Here is a 14,520-nt window from a genome sequence, read left to right on the forward strand (position 1 = left end):
TTTTATATATTTTATTTGTATGAAATTTAAATATAATAATTAAGAACTATAAAATTAAAATAGTTAAAAAATAATAACAATAAAGGAAATTATTGAAATAAAAGAAAGTTCAATTATATATAATAAATATTTTTTTATACATATCAATTAAATTATGTATAACTTTCTCATAAATTTATATATAGACATATCTATATATAAAGAGAGTTCATTGTGCATTATATTATATATAAAATTTAAAATATTGAATTATTGTATCATAGTATTTTAAATATATTAATTTAAATTAAATATAAATTTTCATGACAGTTTTATGCATTATAAAAAATAATTTTTATATATTTTATTTGATGTGAAATTAAATAACATAGCTAAGAACTACACAGTTTAAATAGTATTCAAATATCTCAAAACTGGTTAGTTAACCTCTCTTATATTTGCATAATAAAAGTCTTATATTCTTGTAATTTGGAATATAACCCTTTGATGACAATGACTTTTTCAGAGTTCATTGCATATTCTTGCCCATTTGTTCAGCTAATTGAAATTATAACCACATACCAAGCAATGTACAACATCTTTCCGTAAAAGTAAAATGTATATAAATAATGAATTTTGTAGAATATAAAAAATTTAAAAATAACTTTTAATTTTAAAAGGACAAAAAATCATATTATTCTTTTACAATAACCAAAAGTCAAAATAATTCAATTTACAGAACTAAAATTATAATGGGTAAAGATAGTAAATTAAACAGAATAATATTGAGTTTATGATGTACATAATATATACATACTAAATAAAATTTTCTAGACACTTCGTAAAGGTAAACACTTGTTTTAATAAAAGACAAGAAAAAGATATAAAAAGAATATTAATATTTTTTTCGTTTCAATAAAAAAATATTATTTATAATCTATAACAATATATAAAAGGGAATTTTCTTTTTTTGTCCACTTTTGAAAATATTGATTTTATCTTTTAAATATAATAATTTATTAAATTTTTAAAAATTGACCGTTACTTTCATAAATTTTTTATAAAATCAGATGTTTTTGTTTTTTCTCTTTTTCTTTATTTATCAATAATTATTCTTTTATCTGTTCTGATATATTTCACTTTAATTTTAATATATATATATATATATATATTAACTTAATAACATTATAATATTATCACCTACTAATATAATATCACATATATTTAAAAAATATATATACACAACGGCTGTGTTAAGCTAGTAATATATAAAGAATTTTATTTTTTATGTTTATTACCATAATTCTAATTCTACTTTTATAATATAATTATTTATTAAACTTTTTAAAATTAATAGTTATTTTTATTTATTTTTTATTAAATAATTTGTTTTTTATTTTTTATTTATCTATAATTAATTAATTAATTAATTTTATTTATTTTTAATATATATAAATTTATTTTATATATTAACTTAATAATATTATATTATTATTACTTACATTCATATTTAAAAAAAAATAATAATAAATAAAACAATTATCTCTATCCCCTAAACCCCAACATGAACTTCAAAATGCAGAAAGGTGATAACTACACTGCAATTTGGAGACACTCTTGAATGTGGTGAAACGAAGTGAAGTGTGGTGGTAAGAAGATATGAACTTGACCAAAAGCTGAAACTCGCTGTGCTTCTGTGATTATCGCAGAACATGAATTCTTCAATTGTAAACACCATTGATTGGCTTCAACTCCCAAAGCCCTTCTTCCCTCAGAAAACCCATTTCTCCCAATTTTCCATCTATTCGCCCCACTTTCTCACTAATGCATTTCCCCCTCGCAACTTCACAAATCGATGCAAACTCAGAATCAAGGCTTCCAATTCTGTTTTCGACACACCCAACAAAGAGCAAGAACAAGACGCTGAATCCGCGCAACTATTCGAGGTTAGTCACAAAAGGAAAAAAGGGAACAATTTTAGGAAATTCTGGAAACTAAGAATTCGGTATTATCTGTATTGTGAGCAGTTTTGATTTATTGTTTTTTCTTGATAGTGCAATGCAAATATGCAATTTTTGATATTTATGCACCTCTGCATATTTCGGTTGGAACTTGTGTGATTGATGAGAACAGTGAACTGTGCACAGAAACTAAAGGAGGCGGAAAGGAAGAGAATGGATGAGTTGGAAGAGTTTGACAAGAAGGCGAACGTGCAGTTAGAGAGACAGCTTGTGATGGCTTCTTCGTGGAGCAGAGTTCTGTTGACTTTGCGAGGAAAACTCAAGGGGACTGAGTGGGATCCTGAGAACTCACACGGAATAGAGTTCAGCGATTTTTTGAGACTTCTTGACTCTAATAATGTACAGTTTATGGAGTACGCTAATTACGGTCAAACAATATCAGGTGGAGAATTTTCCTTTTCCTTTCCTTTTTCAGGAGTAGAAAAAAGTAGTTAAATGAAAAAAGTTTCTTAAAGTTAAGTGCATAGTTTATTTTAACTTTATGAGCAGCTAGGTTTGTTAAACTTTATATTTTCTTTTCTCATGAGTGCTTGTAGAGAAATTTGTCTTTAATAGAGTCTATATGTTATGCTGGACACGAAACTAAGTTGCTAGTTGTGAGTAAGATGTTTACTGGGTATCATTAGTTTGATTTATGGCTTGGTGATTTGAATATGTTGTATGAGGATGTTATGAGAGTTAATGCAGATAATGTGACTCTGAGTTTAGGAGTTTAGAAGTTTAGCTGAGAGATCAGAGAAGACTCTGTTTTATATATTGTCTTTGCATTTTTGTTGCTTCTGAGTTTAATTTGGTGCATTATGTGAAGTTCTCACTGTTGGGTTGAACATGTTAGCTGATTGATGAAATTAGTTTGTGTTTATTGCCGTTTGTGCTGTTTGTTTGAGACAATCTTGTTTTGTTTATTGCAAATTAAGTAATGAAGATATAGGGATACCATTTTTTGTATTTCTACTCCTGAAAAGAAAAAGAAGGTGCAAAAGGTGGAGATATAAGGTTGGTTTGATGGTAAAAGCTGCAGGGAGAGAAGGATAGGTCGTGGGTCAAATCCCGTCACTAATAAAATACATTTGCCAAATAAAAGAAAAAAAAAGGAAAAGAAGGTAGAACAGGGAAGTGTCAGCAGAATAAACTGCAGAATGGCATAATAATATCAATTGTCCTTCAAGCTGATCTGGCATTTTATCATTTTACAATATGTATTGCAATGTATTTTACAATTGCAAAAGTTATTGTATTGGTGCGGTGCACTTTGGTCCATGCTATTGCTTCAGCCTAGCTATGTAAAGCTGTAGGTCTGGTTTAAATGTTGTTTTGCTCAATATTTGTTTTCATGTTTCTGCAGTTATTCTACCTTATTACAAAAACGGGACAGTGATAGGAACAGAAGGGAATCCGGATGATATTATTTTTCGGCGTCATCCAGTCAATCGAATGCCAATTGATAGTTGGAATGATGTATGGAGAAAGCTACATCAGCAAATTGTAAATGTTGATGTCATTAATGTAGATGCTGTGCCTGCTGAAATATACTCTACTGTTGCAGTTGCTGTCATATGGTCTATGCGTCTTGCTCTAGCTGTTGGTTTTTATGTGTGGATTGATAATTTGATGAGACCAATATATGCAAAGTTGATACCTTGCGATTTGGGAACTCCTAGCCAAAAAACTAGCCAGCCACTCAGAAGTCGTGCACTTGGATCTCTAGGACAGAGTCGGTAAGTGGATAAATTTTCTGTATGTTTCCTGTTGGTTGTTGGAATTTCACTTTTTTAGCTGGCTGATTGTTAGGACTGTGGGAAAGGGGTTAGTTAAGACAATTAGGATATCAATTATTTAGTAATGAGTTAAATAAGTCAAAGGATGGGGAAATGATTTCATTCTTTGGGGTATCATTTGTAATTGAGCATTAGCACTTTGCGAGTAAGAAACCCTTGGAGGAGAGATTAATCACTTATTCATCCTTTTTATTCTATTCAATAAAATATTTCTTTCCTAATTCTGGTTCGTAACTGTTGGAGATCCAACATCAACTTGAGATCCTGAAAATCCACTTTCTACGATGGTATTAGAGCATATGAGAATCTATCTTAATGGTATTTGTTTGGCATGTCATTCTACCAACTATCAAACAACCTCTATTCCCACGCTCAATGTCCTTGGTGTGAGAGCATATGTTAGAGATATCACAATGACTAGGGATATGACCAAAATATTAAATAGTGCTGGGTGTAAACCATACTTTACTAAACTAGTTTTATGAGGTTGAGTTAGACTTAAAGTCCATTTTCTAATAATAACATTGATATTTGTCACTCATTTTTTTTTTTTAAATAATAGGATTCACATTTTAGCCATCATTATGAACATTAGTATTCTACATAGGCTGACATTATAGTATTCAACAGTCATATGTCATCACATGGAAAGCTGCATACAAGGAAGAAAAAATATACAAAAACATGAGAGACCAAACCAAACCTATGCTTAGAAAAAAATAACCACACTCCCGCAAAGGATACAACTAAGCAAAACAAAATTTGGAATTTGATACCTATTACAAAAATATCTAAACTAAGACTAGAAGGAAGATCATTAACCCACATAGCCAAGTCTATTGTCAATCCCAATGTTAGCAAGACCGTCAGCACAACAATTGTCTTCATGATAAATGTGAGAAACCTTAAAGTCTAAAGCATCACATCTTTTAAGACACTTAATCCATCTTCTTTATTAACCCACTGAATAGTTTGAGGAGAAGAAAAAGCTTGACAAAGCAAGGTAGAGACATATTTTAACCAGAATCCACAAAAGTCTCTATAGTCACATTCAACTTATAATTGCTAGAGAATATTTATCATCATTTGACCTTAATCAAATAGCTAATGCTTTTGGGCTAGGCAGTTTTATTTGAGATTTAGAATTAAATTGTGGGGAAGGGAACTATGATACTTACTGTTTACTTCCAAAATACTTTGCACTTGCTTGACTGTAAACATGTGGGTATTAGCTCTACTCACTGCATAAATTATTTAGAACTTGGACAAGATCTACTTTGCAACTGAAATTTTGATGATTGAATTTGTCATTATCAAATTTAATTTAGATATTTGTATTGGGAAACCGTAGAGGCAAAACCAGTGCATCCGTTGCTTGTATTTGCCCAACCATTATTATTTATTATTTCTTTTTCGCTTGATATATGGACAGCTGCTGTTGCTGGTATTTCATCTCTTGGGTCTTTGTTTTCCTTTATCTTTATGATGATATTTAGGTCATGTTGAGGGATGCACACCAACACAGCTATATTTGCAAACCTTTTATGTTATAAGAAATGTGGTTTAGTGGTGTCTGACTAATGATAATGAGTGAAGTTCTGAATATTGTTGGGAAGTTTTTGGTGCAACTTCTTCAAATAAAAAGAAAAGCATTAGATTTTGACAGCTAATCTGTTTACACCCAGAATCTAATTGTTATGTTTCCCCTCAGGGCTAAATTTATATCTGCAGAAGAAAGAACTGGTGTTACATTTGATGATTTTGCTGGCCAGGAATATATAAAGAAAGAACTACAAGAGATTGTTCGAATTTTGAAGAATGACGATGATTTTCAAGACAAAGGAATTTACTGTCCAAAAGGTGTACTTCTTCATGGGCCTCCTGGAACTGGTAAAACCCTTCTGGCCAAAGCCATTGCAGGTGAAGCAGGATTGCCTTTCTTTGCAGCCAATGGCACAGATTTCGTAGAGGTGCTGCCACTTCTCCAAAGATGTTCATATGCATTTAATTGAAATTTGCAAGTAGAACTTTGAAAATTTTGTTTGGTTCAATATCTAAATCCTAACAAAGTCATTATATTTTTGATGAACTGGATTGTAGATAAAATTTAGGCTAAATTATACAAATAATTCTTTATCTTTTATGTTTTATTCAGTTTAGTCCCTTATCTTCTAAAAGTTTTAATTTAGTCCTGTATGTTTTTAGAATGGTCCTTCCATCAGCCTGAACTTAACTCCATTAACATTTTAAATTAACCCACCATTCCAACCTCCGTATCCCTCTTCCCAGTCCCCTCTTCTTCCTCCACTCCTCAACTGCACTTCCTCCCTTTCCCACCACATCTTATCTCTTCTACCCCCTACCCCACCGCATCCTAAACTACCTTACCTGCAACAACAATTAACCCCTTCCTCTTCCCCCCTCCACCAACTTGTACCCACACCTTCTTCAACAATATATAATGACATAAACTCCCCTAATAGCAAAAACAAAAGAAACTTCATTTTTGAAACAAACAAAGAAAATCATTTTTTTCTTGTATCCTTTTTCTTTTTCAAATTTTGGCAAGAACAAGAACCGTAAGGGTTACCTCAATCTAAGAGTGTAAAGTTGGGGTGACATTTCAGGCTGAGATTCCTGTTTAAAGCAAATGTTTGATTTTTATTTTTGGGAGAACAAATAAGGAAGAAAGGGAATTGAATGAATGAATGGATGGTGAAGATAGAAGAGTAAGAGTTTGCTGTGGGTGTATATAGGGTGTGGAGAGGGAGGGGGAAGGAGAAGGAGGGTGGAGGAGGAAGATGGAGGATAGAATGAGATGTTAATTTTAAAGATCAACAAATTTGGTTTAACATTATGGAAAAACCATTTGAACCACTTTATGACATAAATGACTAAATTGAATTTTTAAAAGATAATTTATCCTTAAATTTGTATAAAATGTATAATTTAACCTTAAATTTAGGTTAACTCTAATTTTGGTCAAATCGTCATTTAGTGTCTACTTTTACATCATTTGGTCCTTCAAATTGGATTATATCAAAAGTTGACATTAAAGGACCATTTTGATGTATTATTATTAAAGGACCAAATTGATGCTACTTGTATCTTTAGATGACCAATTTTTTTTTTATTTAAATAACAAGGTTAAATGGAGACATCAACTTATTAATCAATAGGTAATAATATGGAATCTAGTATTCCTCTTTCAATCAGTTACACACAGATAATGAGATAAATTTGACTCTAATTAGAGTGTGCTAACTGCTAACTATTTGTATCTACATCATGTGCTTCACAATATTCCTTTTGTTTACATGGATGGACTTCATGATGGCATGTCCCCATGAAATGTGAAATGTTGCATTTGATAAGGCTTGTCCTAATTATTTTTAAACCTGATTTATTTGGAACTTTACAACTAAATGAGATTGACTCATTTAATGTCTTTTCTTCCCAGATGTTTGTAGGGGTTGCTGCATCACGTGTTAAGGACCTCTTTGGAAATGCAAGATCATTTTCACCTTCTATAATCTTTATTGATGAGATAGATGCTATTGGTAGCAAACGTGGAGGACCTGATATTGGTGGAGTAAGATATGAACTACTTTTACATCGATTTTTTTTTTTTTTCTGTACTTCCAAATCTATATATAGAAATTGGTGTGGAAAAAGCAAACTCCAGATTTTTTGTTTTTGCAGCACTAATGTTGGATTGACTAAAAATTGTCAAAGTTCTAGTGGTCTATAAGATATTATCAATTTTCCTTAGGCTTATCCTTTTGGGTAAAAGAAGAAATTATAACAGAAGGAGAGTACAAATGGAAAGAAGGATAAGAGTACTTGTTAAAATACAAGAAGTGGAAAAGCAACCTGGAAGGAACAAAAGACATCAATGTAGGAAAACTATTCAACCGTTTTATGTACTTGAAATGGATGTTTTAAAAGATATTGTGCTCCTACATGGAGGCCAAATGCATATACTATAAAATGCTAAATTAACTCTCCACCTATGCACCAAAGTGTAGCAAGTTAATAGGAAAAATGATGATTATTAAAGGGAATACATACAAAGGACAGTGTATTGAGCGTAGCAATGTTGATGCCTTTGTGTAATGCTATGGACAATCCCAATGCAAAGGGGAGAGTCTGATTGTGTAGGAGATGAGTCTCTAGGAAGATGGAAAGAATTGGGCCAGAAGTAGTGGGTATGATTTGTGAACAACAAAGGGGTTCAGAGATGAGACAAGTGAGGAAATAATTTAAAAGAAACCGTGACCTACTAGGAACATAATATCAGTGTCATGAAGCACATCTAAAGTGAATCGGAAGAAAGGACTAGCCTAAAAGATGCTAATACCAACAAAATCAATATATGTGTTGTCCTGATAGTAGCTCTTCTAACCTTTTGGAAATTAAGACTATCCAAGAAATGACACTGGATTTCATGGCCAGTTTCTTATTTTTATTGGAGTTAAGGCATAGACAAAAGTGCATATGGAGAGGTAAAGAGGAAGAAAATAGAAGTTCTGCTTTGAGAGCAATAGAAATTAGCTCACCTAGTTTTGGAGGATGGGTGGTGGCATAGAATCGATCAAATAGAATGTAGTGAATATGGCATACCCTAGAAAATATGGTATGTTGAAGTGAAAGAGCTAGGTATAAGCTATCTCTACTAGATGTTGATTTTCTATTTGACTATGCCATTCAGTTGTGGGTTACTGGGTTATGATCACATGATTATTGTTTTAAAGTGATCTTTTATGTTGGAGATCCCACATCGACTAGAGATAAGACTATTATAGCCTATCCTAGTGAGCATTGTTGTTTGTTGGGTCTATTGTTCTACCCGCTATCAGACCACCCATTAATATCTATTCCCACGCTTGAGATGTATATGCCTCGGCGTGAGGGGGTGCATCGGAAGTCCTACATTGTCTAGAGATAAGACCAATTTACAATGTATAAGTGGGTGCAAATCTCACCTTACAAGCCGGTTTTGTGGGTCTATTGTTCCACCCGTTATTGGGCCATTTATTAATGTCTAGTCTCACGCTCAAGATGTATATATCTCGGTACGAGGGGTGTGTGTGAAAGTCTCACATCGACAAGAGATAAAGGCCATGTTACAATATATAATTGGGTGCAAACCTCATCTTACAAGTTGATTTTGTAAGGTTGAGACAGGGAGACCATCAGTAATGCAGTAAAGAAAACACAATGCAACCTAGGATTTCAAGAGAGAGAAATCTAGGGTTTTAGGTGAGAGAAAGTGTGATAACTCTAAAAGACTTCACCAAATGGTACCGAAACGAAGAAAAAGGGTAGAAATTGGCTTTGAGTGCTTCGACAAGTCAATCCGTGGTGGTCCAGAAAGGTGGTGGTCTTGAAAGATTCCGACCATCAGAAGGTGGGGTGTGAGACACGAATCTAGGGCAGCTGCGGTAGTCATGGTGTGTGGTGGTGTGTCAGCCAGAATTAGGATGTGCGACCACCAGGGTTTGTTCACCCTCCTCAAGGCTCACTACACCCAAGTGTTGGAGGATGAATCTCTAGTGGCGGAATGCAGCACACGGCTGCTGACGATGCAAATAGTGACTTGAGGACAATGTATTTGGACAGAGACTGGCATACCAAGATTGATATGCTCTGATACCAACTTGAGAAAAATATAAAAGAATGAATAATGAATTTGAGAGAGCCTGATCACTCCTCTAATATGTTTTCAAATTTGTATTGGTAGAATTTTGATACAAGGAGTACAAGGAAGAACAAAAATCAAACTATAGTCTAGGTACAAAGATAGGTACAACTCATATATTAGTTTTTCAATACATCTATTTCCCTACCTATATTTAATACCTATTCTAACACAACTAATACAACAGTACAACACATAAACAGGTGGTTAAAATTAACAATGTATTGTAACAGTATAGAAACCATGTACCATGTCTCGGGACATCAACATGGTAAGTGACAAAGCAAAGAAAACTACATATTTTCATGTCTTCAGATTTGTGACAAAGATAGGTACAACTATTATAGTCTAGGTACAACTAATATATTAGTTTTCCAATACATCTATTTCCTACCTATATTTAATACCTATTCTAACACAACTAATACAACAGTACAACACATTTAAACAGGTGGTTAAAATTAACAATGTATTCTAACAGTATAGAAACCATGTACCATGTCTCGGGACATCAACATGGTAAGTGACAAAGCAAAGAAAACTACATATTTTCATGTCTTCAGATTTGTGACATTTATTGGCTGTAGTGCAACGGATTTTGATTATAGACATCTTTAGAATGTACTGTTTTTTTTTTTTTTTTTTCAATTAACTATCAACTTTATGAAGTACAGTGACATTGGAATTTCATCTGATGAAATTTGAAGAGCTTTTCTTGGGGCTATTTTTATGATTTTATGTGATGCAAGATTGTTGTTAAATGTTCCCGGCAGAACCTGTACATCATTTTTTTCTAGGCTAGGACATTGCTTATTCTTTTCTTACTTCCCTAGTTCTCTCGACTTTTATAATGAAAAATCTGGAATTGCATTATGTAGGGAGGTGCTGAAAGGGAACAAGGTTTACTTCAGATACTGACTGAGATGGATGGATTCAAAGTTTCCACAGCACAAGTAAGTTTTTAATTGGTTGCTGGGATCATATAGATGTTATATGATATACTGAACTGGAATTTCAGGTGCTGGTGATAGGAGCCACAAATAGGTTGGATATTCTTGATCCTGCCCTATTGAGGAAGGGTCGTTTTGATAAGATCATCAGAGTAGGTTTGCCATCAGAGGATGGAAGATATGCTATTTTGAAGGTATTTCACCACTACAACTGTTATTTACTCTGATCTTGTTTTCCTCTACTATCTCACCATCTTTAATTTCATTTTTTTCTAATTTCTTTATAATGCACACTAGGTGCATGCTAGGAATAAATTTTTTCGCTCAGAGGAGGAAAAACATACATTACTGAAGGAAATTTCTGAGCTGACTGAAGATTTTACCGGGGCAGAGCTACAAAATATACTGTAAATAATCTTTTGGGATGTTGCTGCACCAGTCTATCATGAGAATATCGGCTAATATTATCTTGAACTAATTGACAGGAATGAAGCTGGAATTTTGACAGCTAGGAAGGATTTGGATTACATTGGAAGAGATGAGCTGCTTGAGGCATTAAAAAGGGTTGGTGTTTCTTAGCTTAGTTCTGGCTGGGCAATAATATTATTTCTTATGACATTTTGAATCATCTTTGGTGCAAGTTTATGCTGTGATAAATCTTATGGATTTGCAGCAAAAAGGAACATTTGAAACTGGGCAAGAGGATAGTACTGATATTCCTGAAGAATTAAAACTGAGATTGGCATACAGAGAAGCAGCTGTTGCTGTTCTTGCATGTTATTTTCCTGAGCCCCACCGTCCCTTTTTAGAGGTCATTTCTGTTTTATAGCAAGTTCCATGTGTTTGTGGATACATTATTATTTCAACTGTGTTATTGGGTGTTTATCTTTTGCAGACTGATATAAGTTCTATCCGTAGCCAGCCAAATATGCGTTATACTGAAGTTTCTGGTCAGGTTTTTGCAAGGAAATCAGATTACATAAACTCCATAGTCCGTGCTTGTGCTCGTAAGTTGTTTTGGGTTTCAGGTCATTTTGGAAAGTCTTATTTGCAATCTGATAGTACTTTGACTTATTTGACTTTCATCATTTAGATATTGTTGTTTAAAACATTACATATTCTGTTTCTTGAATAATAATTATACTAGATTAAATGAAAGTTAGTGGTATGGGGGCTGTGTTGTGATACTCATTTGCTGTTATTCGAAAGATTTTTTTGCTTAAGAATGCCCTTTTGCTTTTTTATTGTGGCACTCAATTTATATAAAAAACTTTTATCTCCTGTATAAATGATTGGTTTGATGAATTTATAAGGATCCTAGCAGTGAGTTCAACATGTTAGCCTCCAGTGTACATAAATTATTTTGCTCTTGAAAACCAACAGAGGCAAGGTTCTTAATGTAAACTTAAATTTGTATTTCGTATACTCTTTAACAGAAGAATACAAAGAACTTCCTGTAGCTAGCCACAAGATGATTGTCTAAGATTGGTACTTTGGTTATTGAGCTCTTTTGCATATTAAAATTTGTTTGTAGCAAGAGTAATTGAGGAGGAGATGTTTGGGATTGACAACATGTGTTGGATCTCTGCAAAGGCAACATTAGAAGCTTCAAGGCGTGCAGAGTTTTTGATTCTGCAGACAGGAATGACTGCCTTTGGGAAAGCATATTACAAAAACTATAGTGATCTTGTGCCAAATGTATGTTAATGGGAACTAGCGGCTTGTGCTTTAATACGCTTTCTTTCCCTTAACAGAAATGTTTGAGGAGTATAGTTGTATCACAACTCATGTTGAACATTTTATACAGCTTGCAGTGAAGCTTGAAGCGCTTAGAGATGAGTATATGCGTTATGCTACTGAGAAGTGCTCATTGGTGCTAAAAGAATACCATTTGGCAGTTGAGACAATCACAGGTCTGGTTCTCTCGTGAGTTTTTTTGTTAACGAATGAACCATCTCTTGCTGGTATTTATTTAGTTCAAGATAATCGAGACATGCTTTTAGAAATTAACTTTTACTGTATCGCATTACTTGGCAATTATTGATACTTTCGCATGAAGAGGTGCACTGGAAAAATTGCTACATGCTTACTTGTTTTGCAGATATTTTGCTTGAAAAGGGTAAAATCAAAGCTGAGGAGATTTGGGACATCTATAAGAGTGCTCCTCGTGTAGCTCAGGTTAGATCATAAACTAAAGTGGAGCAGCACGTTGTCATGTTTTTTCATTTGCCGGTCATTAACATTGTTATACTTGTGCTTGTGTGTGGGATTGAGATTTCCTAATGACACATTTTTTATATTTAATGCATGATTGGAGGTATTCTCACATTTCATCAAGTGATTTGGCAGATATTTATTACTTGTGTCATGTGTTGAATTTTCTACGCATTACAAAGTTTTTGCATGGCAGGCCCTATCCTCGATCTTTCTTTTTTTAATATCAATATTCTTGGTTGAATAAATGATAACCTTTTGAGATTCAATTTTTTCCGAGTCTTGTTTAGCCTCCTGTCAGACCAGTTGATGAATATGGAGCACTGATTTATGCTGGACGATGGGGAATCCATGGGATCAGTCTTCCTGGAAGGGTTACATTTGCACCTGGCAACGTTGGATTTTCGACCTTTGGGGCACCTCGCCCAACAGAGGTACAATTCGAAACCTTTTTTTTTTTATATAAGGTGCCATAGTTCGTCATACAACTGATTTGTGCTCTTTCATTTTTCCTTCTTTTTACTGTAGACACAAATGGTTAGTGATGAAACTTGGAAACTAGTAGATGATATCTGGGATAAAAAGGTTCAAAACATTAAAGATGAAGCTACAAAAGTGATCGAAGAGGAGAAGGAAAAGCCACAACTTTTAATGGCGAGCCATTTTCTTTGAGAGGAACTTAAATTTGACATACAGGTTTGTTAGCGTTTAGTTATATTCCAACTTCAATTATCTCTAGAGTTCATAATTTTGGTTTTGGTTGTGGGGAGTAATTGAATAAGGTGACAATTGGAGCATGCTTTATTTAAACATCAATTGTCATTTACAGATGCATTTGGGAAAAGAACATATTCAATCATGTCCAGAAATAGCAACAGCGGGTCAAACTAATTACGCATGTTGTCTCTCATCTGATCTAATTTGCACTGTAAAACTTCGTGGCCCTTTTCTTTGAGAAGCTGCCCTTGCCCACAGTTCTTTTTCAATATGAATATCAACCTTGGATGCATACCATCAAAAGGAAGATTGATATATTCTTGACCAAGATGAAGGGTGCTTAATAAAAATATTCAAATAATTCAATTTTTGTTTACGCGAGACCTTTTTTGCCACAGATGGAGCTCTGAGGGTTTTAGTGTGAGCTGTTACGTGAAATACTTTACTACCCACATTGTAATTTCTCACGGGGATTATTGAGAGAATTGTAAATTTATTAAATTATCCCTCATGTTTCAATAGTTACTTTGTAATCGTTCTCTTCAATGGCAAATTCAAGTGGAAAAATTGTGGCACCACTTTTCCTTTACATGATTTTTTGGATCACCAACCCTGATCTGCAGACGACAGTTAGCTCATGTAGATCTCCCACATTTGATCTGATGTAAAAGTGTAGTGATGTATACCAAAAGTGGTGTTCCAATATTAGTACTCTTAATTTTATTAATTCAGTGTCCTTCATATAAAACAATTCCTGATATTGATATTCATTTTATTCTTTGTTGAGTTGAGGTTTGTGAAGATTGCCTTATATACACATCCATGATTCCATGCAATACCTTGCAGCCCCTCCTCTTTAGCTTTGTATTACTCCATTCAGGAGAGTTATTGCCATGCATTTCTGAATCCTAGATGTATTCACTGTTTGGATGGACTCAATAATTTATACTTTTACTAATAAAAGCAGCAATTATAAAAGAACATCAAGTTAGAACTCTATCTTCATCTTTTATTTTCATTAAATTTAACGATTAAAGATGAATTAATTGTTAGAACTCTTAGTAAGAAAAACAACGTTGTTTTTAAAATTATGTTTTAAGTTATTATTATTATTATTATTATTTATAGCATAGGAATTAGAACGGGTGCTGAAGCAGAAT

The 14,520-nt window shown here is 33.3% G+C and overlaps 1 protein-coding gene across 2 annotated transcripts; it reads left to right on the forward strand.

Annotated features, from left to right (window-relative positions):
- Positions 1-1,549: 1,549 nt before the first annotated feature.
- On the forward strand, positions 1,550-14,146 carry EMB3144 (AAA-type ATPase family protein). Of its 2 annotated transcripts, none has more exons than XM_028048333.2 (17): positions 1,550-1,925; positions 2,127-2,382; positions 3,346-3,718; positions 5,490-5,748; positions 7,239-7,370; positions 10,358-10,432; positions 10,498-10,623; positions 10,727-10,836; positions 10,915-10,993; positions 11,103-11,240; positions 11,325-11,436; positions 11,964-12,127; positions 12,237-12,342; positions 12,531-12,607; positions 12,934-13,077; positions 13,172-13,339; positions 13,473-14,146. In XM_028048333.2, exons 1-16 carry the CDS (start codon positions 1,692-1,694, stop codon positions 13,313-13,315), a joined length of 2,529 nt encoding a protein of 842 aa, XP_027904134.1. In that variant the 5' UTR covers positions 1,550-1,691; the 3' UTR covers positions 13,316-13,339; positions 13,473-14,146. The 2 variants fall into 2 exon arrangements, with proteins under 2 accessions (XP_027904134.1, XP_085523002.1); XM_085666876.1 differs by having other exon boundaries at positions 1,793-1,925; positions 2,113-2,382.
- Positions 14,147-14,520: the final 374 nt, after the last annotated feature.

Source organism: Vigna unguiculata, chromosome 9 (genome assembly GCF_037176805.1).
Source record: "Vigna unguiculata cultivar grain cowpea cultivar isolate G323 ecotype 2 chromosome 9, ASM3717680v1, whole genome shotgun sequence".
NCBI classification, from domain to species: Eukaryota; Viridiplantae; Streptophyta; class Magnoliopsida; order Fabales; family Fabaceae; genus Vigna; species Vigna unguiculata.

What these genes read in the sequence shown, in the direction of transcription:
- EMB3144 (XM_028048333.2), top strand. Translation starts at nt 1,692, where the DNA reads ATGAATTCTTCAATTGTAAACACCATTGATTGGCTTCAACTCCCAAAG. An exon ending in ATGGCACAGATTTCGTAGAG is followed by an intron (nt 5,749 to 7,238) that starts GTGCTGCCACTT and finishes TTTTCTTCCCAG; the next exon opens with ATGTTTGTAGGGGTTGCTGC. An exon ending in CATAGTCCGTGCTTGTGCTC is followed by an intron (nt 11,437 to 11,963) that starts GTAAGTTGTTTT and finishes ATTTGTTTGTAG; the next exon opens with CAAGAGTAATTGAGGAGGAG.